This window comes from Protopterus annectens, chromosome 8.part1 (assembly GCF_019279795.1).
Source record: "Protopterus annectens isolate FY-2018-M chromosome 8.part1, PAN1.0, whole genome shotgun sequence".
NCBI classification, from domain to species: Eukaryota; Metazoa; Chordata; order Ceratodontiformes; family Protopteridae; genus Protopterus; species Protopterus annectens.
The window spans coordinates 367,056,224-367,075,305 of NC_056742.1; the positions used below are offsets into that span (position 1 = coordinate 367,056,224).

Genomic DNA, 19,082 nt, shown 5'->3' on the forward strand with positions numbered 1-19,082 from the left:
AGTATGACTGCGACAGGATGATGAGAAAGTTGTTGAGGATGCAAATCCAGCTTATGGTTCCATTGCTACCATGCTTGGAGAATGTACTGACTATTGGCCACACTGCCCTTCCACTTCTTTTGCCTGTCATTGTCCATCAATTGGCTCCAGCAGTTTTGCACCCAACTCATCCTGAAGCACCTCCTTTGGTGCCAGTAATTCTCAACTTCAACAGCTTTCCTATCCCCCTTGACATCAATGCTGTTGGATCAGGAATGGTCTCAGAGCCATAGCATTTGTGACAACTTTTGGGGAGGAAGGTTCAACCCCAAGATTCTTGGAGCCATCTCTTCCCCTGAATGCTTTGGCTCTAGACAGCTCGGGCCCGAGATCAACTTTGAGGCTGGGAGTGCTAGGAGTCAATGTTTCTCTCTCTTCTTCAGATCCTGGAAAATCCTTGGTTCCAGCAGCATCTTTGGCCTTTGAGGTTGTTTAAAGGGTTTTGGGCTTACCCAAGGAGAGGATGCTGTCTACAAGTTCAGTTCTACCTAAGTTCCAGCAATATCCTGTGGCAACATCATCTTATCCTACCAGACAGGGACAATCAGCACCAAAGGCTTTTGAACACCTTCCTACATCAACTCCCAATCTGATTCTGAACCATCTGCCCCCCAACTGAATCAGTTCATGAGAAACAGACATGCAAGTGAAAGCACATAGACTCCTCCCCGGAGTCTTTCATGGATGATACAGATTTGGAGGAAGACAAGGGTTCACCCAGATCCTCAGAAGATGTCTCCTTTGGTGAAATTCTCAAACTCATAAAACAGATAAGGGAATATTCCACCGAACATCCCTCTCCAGAAAAATCAGTTATTTTGTAAGCTCTTCATTCTGGCTCAACATTATCCTGGGTGGTATCACCCACTGACCAATAGTCAACCTTATGGCACAACGAGCTTGGAAAGGCCTTGATGTGATGGAACCCATCCCTAAAAAGCCAGTCAGAATTTGGCAGCTCTAAATGGCAGGAAGCATTGGAGTAAAGGTCCTCCAGTGGATGCCATGGTTGTTGCAGCAGGCACAAGAAAGGAACTGTGTGAAGAAACCTCCTCTGTCCATCCCTCTAACAGAGAGTGTAAGATATTGGATGGGTTCAGGAAATGGACATACTCATCACTGACCGTTGCTCTCATGTCACTGAACTATCTAACTCCTGCCATCAGATTTCAGAGGGACTTGGCCAAAGAAATTTTCAAGGCTTTTTCTGGAGTTTTGCCTGTGTACATCCAAAAAACTGTGGATTCCAGGCTATCAGCTCTTTAATCAACCTCTAATGTAGCCAAGTCATTTCTAATGCAGCAGATGGTTCAGCCAGAGCAGCAGGTACAAGTATTATAGTACGACAGCATGCCTAGATGGATGTTTGTGATTCTGCAGAAGGCTGTTAGACATCCTTCATCAATACCCCTTATGATGACTCCACACTTTTTGGGTCCAAAGTGAAAGACACATTGATCTCAGCCAACTCAACCAATTTATAAAAAAGACAAAATTCTGGATGGGAACAATTTAGTCTATATTGCCTCTTCTGAGAGAGGACAATTGGATGTGCCTTGATAAATCTCCAGGATGCTTACTATCCTGTGAAAAGAGAGAAGCACTCCAGGAGATTCCTCCTTTTCCAACTGGAAGACAATCACTATCATTTCTCACCCCTGTTCTTTGATATCCCCACAGCCACTAGGGTGTTTACCAACATAGTGGAAGTGGTAGTGGCACACTTGTGCATGCTTGGGATCAAAGTCTTCCCCTATGTAGATGATTGCATCCTAACTGCTAAATCTAGGCATCTTCGGGTGCACCATCTGGACTTTCTCCTCCAATTTTTACAGGATCTTGCTATCATAGTGAGTTTTCAGAAGTGTCAGTTACTTTCAGTTTAACAAATGGAATTTATTTGATGCCACCTGAATACGACTCTGCAAACTGTCAGTCTTCCACACCACAGAGTTTGTTCCTTGCGTTAAACAGCCTTACATGTAATGCATCATCCCCACCCTCCAGCAAGATTAATACTATATATGTTAGGTCTTATAGCTTCTTCAATTCTAATGAGTCCTTTAGCTCATTATCACATGATAATTCTTCAAGGGACCCTAGCAGTTCATTGGTCTCAGAAAGTCTACCCTCTAGAAACCAAGATTCTACTGACAAGTGTTTGCAGACAATGCATTGAGTGGTGGATTACCTCCTCTTCAGTAACAGAAGGGTAGCCTTTTCATACAGATACACCAGTAGCAGTAATGACCACTGATGTCTCACTTTTATGGTGGGGAGGTATTTCAGAGGAGGAATGATCCAAGGTACTTGGTCAAGTTTAGAGGCCAATCTTCACATCAATGTCTTGGAGATGAGGGCAGTCCTCTTAGCATTACAGGCTGTTCAGGATGTCCTCCCCATGAATGTGATCTCCATACAGACAGACAGCATGGCTGTTATTTGGTATATCAGCAAGCAAGGAGGAACTCATTCTTGCCCCTTGTGTTGAAACGCCATTAGGGTTTGGCAGTGGGCAATGTCTTCACACTCATTTCTGATAGCAATGCACATTTTGAGGTGTTCCAGTGTCCTAGTAGACAAGTTGAGCAGGACTGTCCTAACTCCTCTTGATTGGTTCCTCAATCCAATGATGGCAACTTTGATATTCAGCTGCTGAGGCTAACCTCATTGTGACCTTTTTTCTTCCTATTTCAACCACAACTGCAACAGTTACTTTGCCCTAATCACCAAGGGACACTCCGGTCCACAGTTGGCCCCCTGGTCTTCTTTATGCCTTTCCTCCATTACCCCTCATGAACATATTCATGCAGTAACCAGACAGTGCAAGGGCAAAGTGATCCTCATTGCCCTCTTCTGGCCCTGACAACCATGGTTCACTTTTCTGTGACCTCTGCTGGTATGTCCTCCATGGATGCTGGGTATGTATCTGAACCTTTTATCCCACCCATCTGGATTGCCTTCTCCGGATCAGACTTCCATGAAATTAACTGCTTGGTTTATCCAAATTTTGACAATAGCCACAGATGACAGGCTTCCCAACACAATCGTTGACATCATATCCGTATTGCAAAAACCTGCTACGAAAAAGGTTTATAACAATATATGCAAAAAGTTCTACTTTTGGGCAATAGATAAAGCCTTGGACCCTTACTCTGCTCCCATGCCATCTGTTTTGGAATTCTTAGTGGAACTCTTTTGTCAGGGCTGTAGCTATTCTACCATCAAGGTTCACATGGCAGCAATTTCCAGTTTATATGTTGGAAGAAACGATACTTCTGTGTCCTCCTTAAAAAAACTCAAAAGCTTTTCTTAGAGGAACATTTCTGTTGTGTCCTCCTATTAGAGACCCACTCCCTCCATGTGACATCACTATCATGCTCCAAGCTCTAACTCAACCTCCTTTGAACCTGCAACCATGACTGGTATCAATTTTTTGAGTTGGAAAACAATTTTCTTAGTCACAATCCCTTTTTCCAGAATGACATCCATAGCTAACCTAAACCAATCCATAGATTTACTAGTGCTCTTTTCCAAATTTTCTAACAAAGGAGAATACATTCTCTACATGCTAGATGTTCATTGTCACCTCAGGTTCTGTCTTCATTGGACAAAACAATTCAGAAAATCTGATCAACCTTTTTATTGCCTACTCAAAAGCTAGACTTGGTAGAGCTATTACTAAAGCTATGCTATCCAGATGTCTGTCAAATTGAATTTCTTTTGTCTGCTTGAAGATGGGTTTACATTTACATTCCATATTAAAAGCTCATTCAACAAGAGCAGTGGCTACCTCAGCAGATTTTTCTAAGAGGTTTTCCATTGATGACATTTGTGCAGGAGCAAGTTGGTGCACTGTGCATACTTTTTTCTTCCTCATTATAAGATGGATATACAATCCAGATTTCATTCTTCCTTTGGCTTCATCATTCTCTGGAATGTCCTTGATACCACCCAGAAAGACAGCTTGAGACTCTGTCCCATATATTGAATCAGATGAAAATAAACAACATTGGATATGAAAGTTATGTACTTAGTATAGCAATAAATGCATGTTGTCTGATTTTCGTCCAGTTCAGCCTTCCCTCCTTCCAGCTCTTTTGCCAAATTTATATTTTTATGAATAACTTCCAGAAGACTGAGTGGTTGCCACACCACACCCTGTCAGTGACTAGCACTGTTTCATAACCTTGTCCTCTTTTTCTCTGACCCCTCTTTTCAGTTTTGGGTTTAGGGTCTCCACAATTTTTTTCATATATGTCTGAACACTTGGATGTAGGGCAAATGCAATCTGAGGTATTGGGTTAGAGTTCAGGTAATCTTGGGTAAGGGAGAAGCCAGGGGCCTGGAACTTTGGAAGCTTCAGATTCACTGCTGAGGTCAGATCCATTCGGATCTGACATCTCATATTTTGATCCTGACGAAAATCAGACAACATGGATTTGTTTTTACAGCAAGTACATAACTTTAGTTTCTTGAATATGAGTCTCAGTGTAATAAGAATGTAATGAGTTTCATATATAGGAATCTCACAATAACAGAAATATTATTATTTTTTTGAATCTTATAAGGGTACTACATGCATTGCATATTCCTTAGAAAGGTATTGTGCCTTTAACAGAAGTATAACTCAAAAAAGTAAGGCACGGTGTGAATTACTGTATCTGTTTCGCTATTCACCAAATGGATAACAATTACACTTTTTGTTAATCTTTGCTTTTCTTAGCCTGTTTACCTAGTCTGAGCACCTTGCAAATGGCTCACAACTGGTTGGAGATGATGGATGATATTGAGCATCTGAAATATTGTCCAAGTATCAGCGTTCTTGATCTGTCCCATAACAAGATATATGATCCTGACATTCTCAAAGTCTTGGAGAACATGCCTAATCTGGTAAGTGGGATTTAAGGAGTCATTAAGCCTGAAAAGATAAGATGTAATGGAAGCTTAGCACATTTATTCCATATCAATGGGCTACATAGACTTTAATCGTGTTCTACTTAAGAAAGATGCATCCTGTATAAGGCAAAATGTGTGCCAGTGTTTACTTATTGAGTGATGGAATGGAAACAGATGTTTACATTTTATTTATACGGCTTTATATTGTTTCTGTTTCCAGTTCACTTATCCAGTACACAAATTGCAAATAGGTGTTAAAAATGTAACGAAGGAGTGTTGTTTTTCTGAGGGAGCACTTATATCAGTATTATAACATTTTTAACTCTCTTGTTACCCATGTCACTTGTCCTCTTACTATTTTTCATGCTCTCAAAAATCACCCTGTACTTGAGTAATGTTTTCTTATTCTGGTGGTAGTCTAAAAGTAGCTTGTACAAGGGTTATACAGCAAGTGTTATTCCATGCCATTGCTATCTGCATTTCTTCCAGCTGCTTCAAAACCATTAGTTGCTTAGTTTTGTTTTCCTTTTGTGATTAGTTATGTTGTCATGTTTGGCTTGTTTTCCTGTCAGTAAGTATTATAACATTTAATACTTTTCTTAACTGGTAAAAACAGAATATTAATGTTGTTTATTTATTACTGTTTGGGTGGGTGGACTCATCATTTGAGCATTTTCATTAAATAACTCAGCATATACAGACTAAAAACATATAGGCAATCCATATACATGGATAAAAGTACATAATTTTGTATGCATACTATTTGCAGTTTTTAATGTACAAGTACAACTCTAGCTTTATATAGTAATGTGCACTGTGAAGCTATCCATTTAGAAATCCCGTAATATATAGAACTATAATTTGCAAATTTTAGTGATTCAGATGTGTCAAAATTCCATCAGGAGTGTGATGATACATAGCATTACCTACTGTTGGCTTGAAAAAAAGCACACTTGGCATAATGATTAATGGCTTCACAGCCCCAGCACAAGGTACATGGTCTGATCCTGACCTTTGACTGAAGCATGTGTACAGTTTGCCTGTCCTCTCCATGTCTCTGTGTGATTCCTCCCACTCCACCCTTCAAAGGTTAAGTACTAGGCTAGCTACCCTTACAGGCCATTTTAAGTCTGTCCAGTTTCCCTTTTTTGTCTTCTAATTAACCAGTCCCATTTGTTTAGAGATTGGCCTTACCCATCCCAAGGTCAATAATTATACATTACCCCAATGAGAATAACTGGGATCAAACCATAAATAATTTGAGAGAGCCCATGCATGGGCTAAAGCATTTAGGAGCTGCCTCTGTTAATTAGTAGTAAATTTTCTGTTTCCCATCCTAAGATCCAAGTTGTGCTTAAATATGGACAGAGATGAAAATCCCAAACAACTGGGTACACTGTTAGGGACATATTGTCAATGTGGTAGTTCCCAGCAGTAGATGACTTAAAGGATACAATAATGCATTTTTGGCATTTAGCTTCAGTCCATGATTTTGGCAGTTATTTATTTGGAGCAAACCTTCTGGGAGGATGGTTAAGTCATTTGAGGATTCAGTGACTGCTCCTAGCTTGCAGTCATTTGTAAACTTGGTCACCCACTGACCAAAAAACATATCATCTGTTGCCATCTAAAACCTGAGGGCTATGCCAACAGACTGCACCCAGAATTGAATACAGTCATGGACAGCAGCAGCACAGACACTATGCAGTGCCAGTCTATGGAAGAACTGCTAACTGACTAACAACCTTAAGCATAAATTGTGGTGTGCAGTATCCTCTAGACAGGAGAACATGGCTCACAAATTGCTCACTATGTCAGGGTTGACCACTTAATTGTTAAAAATTGACTCTAGGTAATTTGGTCATGTTGCTTAATCCTGTTAAAATATGATATGGTATTCCCCACTTATAAGTGGGTTAAGAACCTAGCCAACTCCAACCTTTGCCAAGGAGTCGTGCTAACAGTGGGAGGAGCCTGTATGCCTCTGACCAGAATATGCCTGCAATAATATACAACTAGCTGGCCAGTGTCCATTTTCCTAGCCTGGATTAATCTGGGATAGCCCTGTTAAGTGAAAGCTGGACACAAATTCAATCATCTTCCATATGTGAACTAAGGCTTGCTAAAATCAATATAGGTTCAGTGAGAGGATGCAGTTAACACAGATAACATGATGGTAAGGAATGGACTTGACATCCCTTGTATCCAGAGCTTACTTCTTATGGGGAGGCATAGGCACTCTACCAGCTTTTGGAAATTGGTTTATCACAGGGCACAAAGAAACTCTCATGTTGCAAGGCAGAGCCAGAAAGATAAAGAACATAGTCATCAGACACCATACATAAGGGATGCCAGCAAAAATTTGATCAGATGAGACCATGGCAGATATGATCAAGATGTTAGGTGAGTTGTGGGAGAAATGCCCTCTGAGTGTTTTCATAGTGGTGTGGACAGAAAGGTCATCCCTGATGACTGGTAAGTAAGCATTGTAGTAATATTGTACAAAAACAAAAGAGAAATCAACAAGTGTGGGCAGTACAGAGGTATCAAACTCCTGTCACACTGCTGAAAAAGAATGATTGTAAGTAGTCAAAATTAAAATGGGAGATAAGTAATTCAGATACAGATCTTAATAAAGCTCTTTATTTTACTGTGTTGTGGAATTGTTAAGAGTTGAGTCACATGGCTTGTGGAAGTGGTGCATTTTTCTTTTTTGATTTCCTGGCACTGAACGCTCCTTTGTGTTTGTGTTTGAATACTCAGAGTAGTAGAACATAAGACGGGAGATAAAAACTTCAGATACAGAGTAGGATGAAGCACAACTGTGCCAATGCTTGCAGTGAGACAGATAATGGAAGAGGAAACAAACTAAAGATGAGAAAATAATCTGACTGGGTATTCCTAGACTTGGAGAAAGCATATGGCAGGGCAAAAAGAAAGCATTCTTGGGCAGTCTTGCGATGGTTTGAAGTACCAGAAACATTGACAAATTTATATAGGCTGTGCACAAGGACTCACTAACCCAAGTACAAACACTGTTTGGATTCACAGAAGGGTTCACAGCAGGAGTGGTTGTACAGCAGGATTCAGCTTTGAGCCCACTGGTGTTCTAGTGGTGATGCATTACATTAACAAACAGATCATTGGAGACAGATCAACAAAGCTGCTGTATGCAGATGATGTAGCATTATAAGAAGACTCTGAAAAGGACCTTCAGCAAATGCTAGAGGAACAGTTATGGAATGTAAAACTGAAAGTATGGAATAAAACTGAGTACAGACAAGACAGTTGCAATGGCAGCAAATAGGATAAATCAGAATAAGCTGAAAATTGAAATAAGGAAATTAGGGTGGTCGAGGAGAAGGGAAGTTTTTTTCCTGTGGAAATTGGTGTACTAAAGAGGCCTCACAATATCCATAGCTACCCTCTGAAATTGCTCCTCAATCACAGGCAAAGCCATCAAAGGAGCTTTCACCTTGTATTCTGCCTTGCCTACCTTTTGGGACTGCTCATAGGTCCTGCAGTACCCTGTTACAGCTCTGGAAATTCCAGGCCAATAAAAGTTCTGCACAATACATCTCTTCATAAGTTTTATGCCCATATGACCTCAAAGGGAATATCATGGGCTATGGCTAGAAGTGCCAGATGGTAGGCTCTCACCTTCTAGCCCTCCCTCAGGGGTCCACTCTATACAGTAATCCTTTGTCCCAGTATACAGATTCCCCATTCCCTTGAGAATCAGGTGATTCACTAGCTACCTGCCTCAGGCCTTGTAATGTAGGGTCCAAGAGCTGCGCCTGCCTCAACTCTCTCTCTCTAACCCTCCCCAGCTCCCCTTCCGCAGGAAGTCTGGTATCTCTGACAACAGTGCCTCACTGTCAGCCTGGGTACTATCACTCACCTCTGCCCTTCCAGTCACTCTGTCCAAGGGAACATCAGTACCAACAAGCAGCTGTGGCTCACCTTCAATGTCACTGCTACAGGGTAGCTCCCTCCCTGAAGTAACCACCTCACCAGTCCTGGCTGCAAGTAGGCGGTCTGACTGGGTCTCCACCAGGCTACCAGACCCACATGCTTGTCTCCAAGGCTGACTGCATGTAGCAGCATGAGCACATGGTACTGCATTATCAAAATCATTCCCTATCAGGACATCTGTAGGGATATCCTCAAACACACCTACTTGCTGTCTGCCTTTTTCACCCTCCCAGTCAAGGTGAACCTTAGCCAAATGTACTTGGAATGGGGTCCCTTCTAAAGCTCTGACTGGAGTAGACTGCCAAGGCAAGTAATGCTCCTCTGTAACCATTGCAGGCTTCACAATGGTTATGTCAGAGGCTGTCTCTCTCTCTCTCTCTTAGCAAGGCGTCTTTGTCATTCAATATGATAGGATATAACCTCTTGTGGTAGTTTGGTTCACTTGTTGTCTCAAGACAACCTACTGTTGACATTTTGTCCTTCCCACTTACTGGCTCCCTCACATTTTGTTCCCCACCTTGCCTCTGTGGACATCTATATGCCACATGGCCCCACTGGTTGCATTCAAAACATTTACTTGGTTACTTGGACTAGTGGCTTCCTCTGCTACTGGCAGATTCTGTGGGGCTATCTGAGCTGTCCACCATGGGCTCCCTTAGACCCATGAGCAGCACTGAGTATCCCTTTCCTATGCAGGAATGCAGTGCTTGCTAGGTGTAGGTCTCCCGTCTTCCCCAGCTCATCTGAAGTAGCACATTGTCTCTCAGCTAATCAGATCCTCATGTCCTCAGGCAAAGTGCTAAGGGTCTGTTCCCTCACCAAAAGGTCTGCCAGCCCTTGAAAAGTGGTGACCTGACATCCATTCACCCACCTATGAAAATAAGTGCTCAGTTCAGCAGCATATTCACACACACTTTCATCTGCCTTGCATCTATGCTCATGAAACTTTTTCCTATAAACTTCAGGTGTTAGCTTAAAAAATTCTAGCAATTAATTCTTTACAGCATTATAATTTAAGAAATCATAGTCAGATGGTTTGGACAAAATAGTTATAGCTTTACCATGGGGTAAGGGGGGTCAGGAACCATACCCAGAGCCTTTGGTCAACATCATACTGTTTATATACCCTTTCAAATGTATGAATGAAACTATCAAAATGATCCCCCTCTGTAAACTGTGGAAGAAATTTACTGATCTTTGTTGCTTCTGGGGTTCAGTTACTCCCATCCCCATTACCTCCATGACTCTGGCTAAGAGTCAGCATCTCCTTTTTATGTTGCCTCTGCCTCTCCTTCTCCTCAGCTTCCAGGCACAGCAGTTTTTCATTCTCCTCATCCTGTAGATACCTCAATGTCTCTGCTGCTTCTGTTTCCCAATGCTTGGCATCCAACTGAAGTCTCTTTAGCTCTAGACAGATTTTTAAGTCCTCTGTAGAAAGACTGAGCTGTCCATTCTCTGAGTGTTATACCCCTCCATGGCCAGTCTGATCTTCTTCCAGATTGCTATTCTCTGATGCAGATATGACCAAAGCTGCAATCATGTCTGCTTTAGTCAGGTTTCCATGCCCCAGTCCTTAAGCCTGGTACATCTCAGCCAACTGGCTCCTTGTCAGCTTACCATACTCCTCTGCTGACATGCTTTCCTGCTCTCCCTGACTAACTAAGCTAAAAAAAGAAATTAAACAGCTGTGATCTGAACTCTTAATGTTCACTGCATTGCTGATTTAGAGTACAAAAACACCTTCAGTGATCACTGTACACAAGCTCCAGGAATTCAATATCCTCACCACTACAAGCCAATTAATATGTCATGTGGCTATCTCACCACTATCAACCAATTAATATTTGATGTGGAAATCTCACCACTGCCAAACAGTTAATATGTGATGCTCATGCACTGGCCCAGTAATCAAGGAGCCTCGATCTTCACCACTAGCACCAGTGAGGGGCATGCACATTGCGAAGGATAACAAGTATACACACAGTAAAGTGCAATTTCCCTTAAGAGCACACATAGATCACAGTCAGTCTGGGGTTGGTTTCTTCCTTTTCTCTCCAGATCCCCAATAAGACTCCCCACTGGCACAGCTATAGGGTACAGATCTCAGCCAAGTGGTCAAGCCAAAACATCCAGCACCCTCTCTGTCCAACCAGTGCTTCGTATCCCTGCCAAGTAGCTGACACACACACTTTGAGGTTTGAGTTGTATACAAACACACAGACACTCCTGGGGAAGTCTGGTACAGGTTCTCCAGCTATGCCCCCTTCTGCCCAGACTATAATGTAGAAATGAATACCACCAACCACAACTTATCAGCTACTGTAAGGCCCAAAGGGTGACCAATTCCACTGTGTAATATTACTGTTATCCAAATGGTAAGTATAACCCAGGGCTAAGGCTACTGGAGTGGCTTATACAGTATCACTAAATACATGCAAATACTCTAGGAGCTTAAATTATCTCTACACAAAACAGCCACAGTTGAAAGGTTTAAAAATATTTAATAAATAATAAAAGCACAAGACAATACCCATCAAATCAACATAGTGCTAATAGAGAGTTCAGAAATCACAGGAAAATACTTTAAAAGAATATTGTAGGATAGTCTCATATAAATATAGAAAACAGCTAGACTACTCTGGCTATATTCTTATCTGTCTCTAAGAGAAAGTAAGGCACAGTGGTAATGAATTGCTAACAGGTCTGAAGACAAATACAAAATACTCAGTCTTTCTCTCTGAGAAAGTCTTAAATTGATAATACACAGTCTGATGTTGTTAATCTTTCCATTTATCACTGATGGGGTTCAGTTTTGAACCCTAGGAACTGAGTCAGCCTAATACCAAGCACATGCTAGCCAAAAACTATCGAGCTAAGCTTCTACCCACAGTGCCCTTCTCCCTGTTACCTCAGATCTTGTTTGCCACATAGCCGTAAAGCTGTGTTTCAGCCGAGCTCTCAGCTAAGTAGAAACGTTTTGATATCTTGTGAAAATTTTGTCTTTTTTCTTCTCAATTGTGATTTATATTCATAACTCTCTATATTTACAGTTAGATTTAGACCTTTCACTCCTACTTCTACCCGATTGGTAATCTTTTAAGTACCATTGGTGGTACAACCTTCTGTCTTTACGCTTGTGATATTCCTTGAATACCATCGCTGGTATTTTTTTCTCTTTCCCTCTTCTGTCTAGTTGTGTGTTCTTGACTCTTTTGATGGATACTGTGTGTATTTAGATAGGTTTAGACATAGAGAAAGCAGAATTTACATTTTTCTCTGAAACCTTGATTGTTGTGTTTAGTTTTTTATGATGTCTGATAAGAAGGGTACATCGGGTTTCAAACATTGTACTTCGTGTAACGGTAAACTTCCAAATAGTGATTCTCATGATGATTGTGTTTATTGCTTTATAGGGGAGCCCCATCTTTCTGTGCAACCTCCCTGTGTGATTTGTCAAAGTTTCAGTTAGATCACTCTGAACGAGTGCAAGAATAAGTTAATACTGAAGGGCCTACTTTTGCCCTTTTCAGAGGTCCTTTCTGTGAGAGAGGTCTCAACCCCTCCTATTAAGGATATGAAAAAGGCCCCATTTGGTTCCCTCTTCACGTTCTGGTGACCAGGGGTAAGTCTCTGAAACATAAAGTGCAAAAACTATCTTCAGAGCATAAGTCTGCTTTGTCGACACTGACCTCGTCTGCTCCAGTTACTACGACTGTTACTATATCAGCGCCAGCTTCAGCTCCAATACTGTATCCAGCACCAACTATACACCTCGCCTCACCTACTGTGACTTCGGCACCGGGTGCCACTTTGGTATAGTGCACACCTTCAATGCCTATCTGTGCAATGATGAATGAACCTTTTGTATCGGCTCCGAGTGCCCCTTCAACACCAAACTCTTTCATGGCCCTGACAAGAATGGATTTGAACTCACTGCTTCCTGTCTCCAAACTTGAGACATCGATGTAGAAGATTCCATACCACGGACCCAATACTCTCCATCCATAGACCTGTTTCTAGGCCAAGTGTATAGCCCATTCCTAGATCAACCTGACTCCCCATCGGGAGTATCCATTAGATCCACCGGGAGCCTTTCAGAACTTGATGTGGTGCATCTTGTGAATCAGCTGTTGGCAGCCAGGAGCATAGCCACTCCTTCCAGGACCCATCTTCCTGCAGGACTTGGGTTGACTTCTCCACGGACTTCATCCTATTCTCCTTCTTTGACCATTCTGGTTCCAAAGCCTTCTGCTCTGATGTCCTTTTTGGAACCCCCTGTCTTGGCACCTATAGTGAAACTCACTGAGGCTCTGGGACTGTCCCTTTGGTCCTCAGTTCCTGCTGAACCAGCCCTTCCTCAACCCCGTGATTGCGCTGAAGGCTTATCGGTTCATGGCACGGTTCCGACTGTTTCTTTGGTTCCGTTCTCGGTGCCGGGAGCTTTGTCTGCACCGATGCTGCTTGAGCTCCATCCTCAGGAGCAGGTTCGACGGAGTGGGGTGTGATCCCGGTTCTGGGCTCCCATCCCTCTTCGGGCGGACCTGCATTCTGTGCTATGGAGAGGGAACTTGCTTCTGGAAGCATTTTGCTGATGTCAAATCCCCAGATTTCTCCTCTGAGTTACAGCTGTCACAGGCCACTTCCCCGGGACACTGGACAGGGAAGCTGCAAGAACCCCCATTACTGGATACTCACTCTTCTGAGTCCTCCTCAGAAGCTCCCACTGAGGAGCCCCCACAGAAGAGATCATGCAAGAGGAAGCACATAGGCTCGCCTGAGGAGTCTCTAACAGAGGACATGGATTTCGATGATGGTGAAGGGTCCCCACGGTCACCCCTGATGATGTCTCCTTTGGAGACATCCTTGAAATGCTGAAACAGAGGGGTGACTGGAAGCCCACTAACCCTTCTTCTGAGGAGTCCATGTTTCTGCAGACTTTTCATGCCCGGCCATCTACCTCTTGGTGACCCCGCCTGCAGATGAGCTAGTTCAGCACATGATGCAGTGCACCTGGAAGAATCCTGATTCTATTGAGGCAATCCCTTGGAGACCCAACAAGATACTTTCTCCACCCGCGGAAAACCCACATTTGTCCAGAGGTTTACCAGTCGATGCTATGGTGGTGGCCACAAAAAAGGATCTAACTGAAGAGAGTCCTACTGTCCACAAGCCCAACAGAGTCCCAAGCCATGGACAGATTGGGAAAGTGAGTCTTTCCATCAGCGACCTTTGCCATATGGTTCCTGAACTACTTGGCACATTTCACAAGGCTCCAGAGAGACTTGATTTCCGAACTCTCCGGAACACTCACAGGACAGATGTCTGATGAGGTAAGGGGTAAAGTTGCCTCTGAGCTCACAACCCTGGAATCTATCTCCAACTCATCCATGAGGTTGCTTTCGCACACTACTGAAGGGGAGGCTAGAGCTGCAGCAGCTTCCGGCATAGTTATGACATGTCATGCCTGGATGCGCATTTGTGACCTTGTGGATCCCTTCAAGTCTTATTTTCTGAATGCTCCCATCAAAGCATCTTCCCTGTTTGGCTCCAAGGTAAAGGATACTCTGGCCAGGTGTGAGCAGGACATTAAGACCCTGTGTGCCATAGGTCTACGTTTTTCCAACCCTCAGCACTCTTTTTCCAGGAACCAAAGAAGTGGAAAGATGTGGCACAAAAAATCTCAGGGTCCTTTCCATGCCACGCGTGGTGATGATACCCCCAGGGGCAGAGGGGGTAACAATTCTGGAAGATGCCCCTATCAAGACCGAGGGGGTCCATGTAATAAAGGCCCCAGAGACTCCTCCTCTGTGCAGCCTTACCAGTGCTCCTGAAGAGCAGCCTGATTGCGTTCCTCGGGAAGCAGTTGGGTGTTATTTCTCTCTGCACAAAGCTGCCTGGCACTCTGTTACAATCGATCATTCCCCTAATCACTTATCCAAAACTTCCAATGAAACTTCCCAATGTTCCACCCAGTCAAAGGGAAGATGCAGCTTCAGAAATAAAAAAGCTGCATCAAAAAAGAATCATCAAATTAGTCCCACCAGACCAATGTGGATTCGGATTTTACTCAAGATTCTTTATGGTGCCAAAAAAGACAGGGGACTGGAGACCCATTCTGGATCTTAGCAGTTTGAACAAGTCTGTTGCCCAAACCAAATTCTGGATGGCCACGGTTCAGTCCATTCTCCGTTTTCTAAGGAAGGGTGACTGGATGTGCTCAATAGATCTCCGGGACGAGTATTATTACATCAAAATGAACAAATGCTCCAGGTGTCTACTTCACTTCTGGCTAGGAGCCAATCATTACCAGTTTTGTGCACTGCCGTTCGGTCTCTCTACAGCCCCCAGAGTGTTCACAAAGTGCATGGCAGTGGTTACAGCTCACTTGAGACTGCAAGGATTCTGGGTGTTTCCATATTTGGATGATTGGCTCCTTACCGCCCTCACCAAGCATCTTCTGGTAACAGCCCTGCAATATACCCTTTCTCTGACAGAAATTTTGGGGATAACTGTGAACTGGGAGAAATCAAATCTTACTCCGGTCCAGCAGATAGAATTAATCGGAGCAGTCTTCGACACCTGATCTTGTCTGGTGTCACTCCCAGTTCACAGGCTCCAGAGATTGAGGCTTCAGCTGCGATTATTACTCTGTCAAAACAAAGTCTCAACGAGAGAGGTTCTTCAGGTTCTAGGATACATGGCAGCTTTCATATCAATAGTGCCTCTTGCAAAAGTGCACATGTGAATTCTCCAATGGCTTCTTCTCTCTCATTGGTTTCCAAACCATCATCCTCTATGTTTTCAGATAACCAACTCTTGCAAGCAGGCCCTTCTTTGGTGGATAAGGCCAGACACAGAACTTTGGAGCTGCCCATTCCAGTCCCCTCAGCCCAAAGCCATTGTGACCATGGATGCTTCCCTGATAGGGTGGGGGGGCCATTTACAGGGAAAGACAGTCCAAGGCGCTTGTTCCAGATTGGAGGCCAACCTGCATATCAACATTCTAGAACTGAGAGTGGTGCTGTTAGCATTGCAAGCATTCCAACTGGTTCTTCCTTCTGGAACAATTGCGATTCAGTCAGACAATATGTCCGTAGACTGGTATATCAACAAGCAGACTGGTATATCAACAAGCAAGGAGGAATCAAGTCCTACCCCATGTGTTGAGAGGCCATGAGAATTTGGCAGTGGGCGATAGCTTCCAACCGCTTTCTTTTTTTTTCAAAACAAGTTTATTGTTTTAACATATAAGAGAAATATCATAACAATTTTATACAAATAATTAAAAATAGGTATTATAATATTCAACAAAACAACTAAAGTATTTACAAAGACATCCACTACAATCAGATCAATTAATTAAACTAAAATACTGTGCTATTGAAATTAGAATTTTTTTAACAAATTTTGTAAATTATCCCATACAATAAAATGTGATGTTTTTCTAGTTGTTCTCATTCTAATTGTGCTTATTTCCATATGACACATTATATTCATAACATTTTTGAATTCATTGAACGAAGGAGGTGTATCTGAAATCCAATTTCTAGTTATTATTTTCCTAGCCACTGCTAGGATAGACCATAACAAGGGAAGCTTAATCTTTTTAACACATTGAGGTACAGGTGTGTTGAATAATATAAGAGACTTAGAAATAATGAAATTATCTGTAAAAAGAGCCTGCAAAAATTAATTAATTGACTTCCAGTATTCTTTCAACTTCATACAGTCATAAAACATATGAGCCCAGTCAGCATTAATTTCTACATTACATCTCTTTCATAGATTATCTTTATTATTAATTTTATTCATCATCAAAGGTGTATAAAAAGATCTATGTAAAAATTTCCATGTATAAAGTCTCCAGACAATGGAAGACGTAGTTCTATAAGCAGATTCCAATATATATTGTTTATCTTGTTGAGTTGGTGGGTCCCCATTAATAGAGGTGAAATAATTCCAGTATGAATCTACATTGTAAAAAGTTTCTTGTCTGATAATTTTATGTATATATGAAAGTTTACCTTTATCAGAAACTTTATGCTGTAAATTTATTATCAAGTAATCAATCAGTTTTGGAATAGATTCTTTAACTGTTATAGACATTAGATCTATTCTATCAATGAGATGTTGTCTAAAGATCTGAACCTCTAACCAGCAAGTTTCTCTTAGATCAAATTCTTGTTTTAAGAAATCTAGATTTTTAACTTTATTATCAGATATCAGCTGATACCAGTACTTTAGATTATTATCTATAGCTAAATGAGCTCCTTCAGAAGTAGATGACATAAGCATACCCTGAGTATAAATTATAGGAATACAATAAAATTCCATTCCCTATACTTAGGGTGCATGAATATAAAGTTACGATAACTAATAATAATATTTAATGGGTAACAGACCATATGTTTAGGTGTAATAGGTGAAGTACAAAATTCCTTTAGCAACCACAACATGGAGTTATTTATAATCATATTTTTATGTGTTAAGGAGATTTTCATGAAGTGCATACTAATTAGCTCCCAATAATCTTTCCATTTTATGACATATGACCGATCTATTAATAAAGTAATAACTTTTATAATAGAAGAGATAATATATAAATTAAAGTCTGGAAAAGAAATACCCCTTGAGACCAGCTATTAGTATGTTTCTTTAATGCAATCCTAGGTCTATTAGGTGCCCATAAGAAATTTAACATTAGTGTATTCAGTTTCTTGATAGTTATTTTTGTAGGTGAAAGTATTATTGATTGTATTAAGTATAAAATCTTGGGAATATTATCATTTTAATAATTGTAAGTCTCTCCTCCATAGTAAAAAACATATTATTCCAGGTATTAAAAATATTTTGTATATTAAGAAAACAGGTATTATAGTTATTATATATAATAGATTTAATATCTTTAGATAGTATTATACCTAAATAAGTTATCTGACCTGAGTTGGGTACATATTTAGTAAAATCACTAATGAGAGTATTTTTTGTGTATATATAGGTAGTATTTTAGTTTTTTCTTCATTGAATATTAAACCAGAAATACTTTTAAAATTCATCATTTTATCAAATAAAGACTGCATAGAAGAATTAGATCCTGCTGATGTAATTAGAACATCATCTGCAAAAAGTTGAATTTTTGATGTTGTATTTTCTTCTATTTCAAAACCCTCTATGTCAGTACTGTTTCTAATCAAATTAGCCCAAGGCTCCATTACTAAAGTGAATAATAGTGGAGAAAGTGGACATCCTTGCTTTGTACCTTTAAGAATGGGTATTTTTGTGAAACATATGTTCCTACCTTAATATAAGCCAGCGTTCCTTTGTATAAATGCTCAATTAAATTTACAAATGCATCAGAGAAATTTGTGCATTTCAGTAAGGTAAACAGATAGTCCCAACTTACTGAATCAAATGCTGAACCTATATCAAGACTAATAAGTGTTAAATCTTTCTTTTTCCTATTTGCAAAATTAATTAATGTTAAAGTTCTTCTTATATTATCAAAAGTATTTCTATTTACAATGAAGCCCGTCTGATCTATGTCTATAATGCCGGGGATAATTGTCTTCAATCTATCAGCAAAAATACTCATAAACATTTTATAATCAACATTAAGTAATGAGATGGGTCGATATGAAGAACATCTAGTTGGATCTTTATTAGGTTTTAAAATTGGTGAAATAAATGTATATTGCCAAGATGGGGGGGGTTATTAACTCAGTTTGGGCCAGAATAAAACCTTATGTATTAATGAATATGTAGTTTTAGAAAGGATTTTATATATCTCTGGTATAATACCATCATTACCCGGTGCTTTGTTTGATTTAAGCTTATTTATTTGTGTAATAACTTCTGTATATGAAATACTCTTGTCCAATAGTTTAATCTGTTGTTTATTGCTTTTTATTCATGTTTGTGGTTATAAACTCCTTTATTTTATCTTTAGGTTCCATGTTAATGTTGTTATGGTTAATCTTGTGAAAGTGATTTCTAAATTCATCCAGTATTTCTGGTATACTAGAAACATTCTTCTTTTCCTTAGAGAAAAGATTTCTTTGATATGGTTTTGTTTATTCAATCTTTTTGTTTTATTTTTAAGTCTATGTAAGTATTTGGGGCTTATTGAATAAGACAAAACTTGTATTTCTCTAAAGTTATTTTAACTTTAT

The 19,082-nt window shown here is 40.7% G+C and overlaps 1 protein-coding gene across 3 annotated transcripts in view; it reads left to right on the forward strand.

Moving 5' to 3' along the window:
* Positions 1 to 19,082, forward strand: part of DNAAF1 (dynein axonemal assembly factor 1) — a 1,332,504-nt gene that overhangs the window by 579,447 nt on the left and 733,975 nt on the right. For all 3 annotated transcript variants that reach the window (XM_044081943.1, XM_044081945.1, XM_044081944.1), the window contains exon 6: positions 4,766 to 4,932. In XM_044081943.1, coding sequence (XP_043937878.1) covers positions 4,766 to 4,932 — 167 coding nt within the window. The remainder of the gene's footprint in view (positions 1 to 4,765; positions 4,933 to 19,082) is intronic.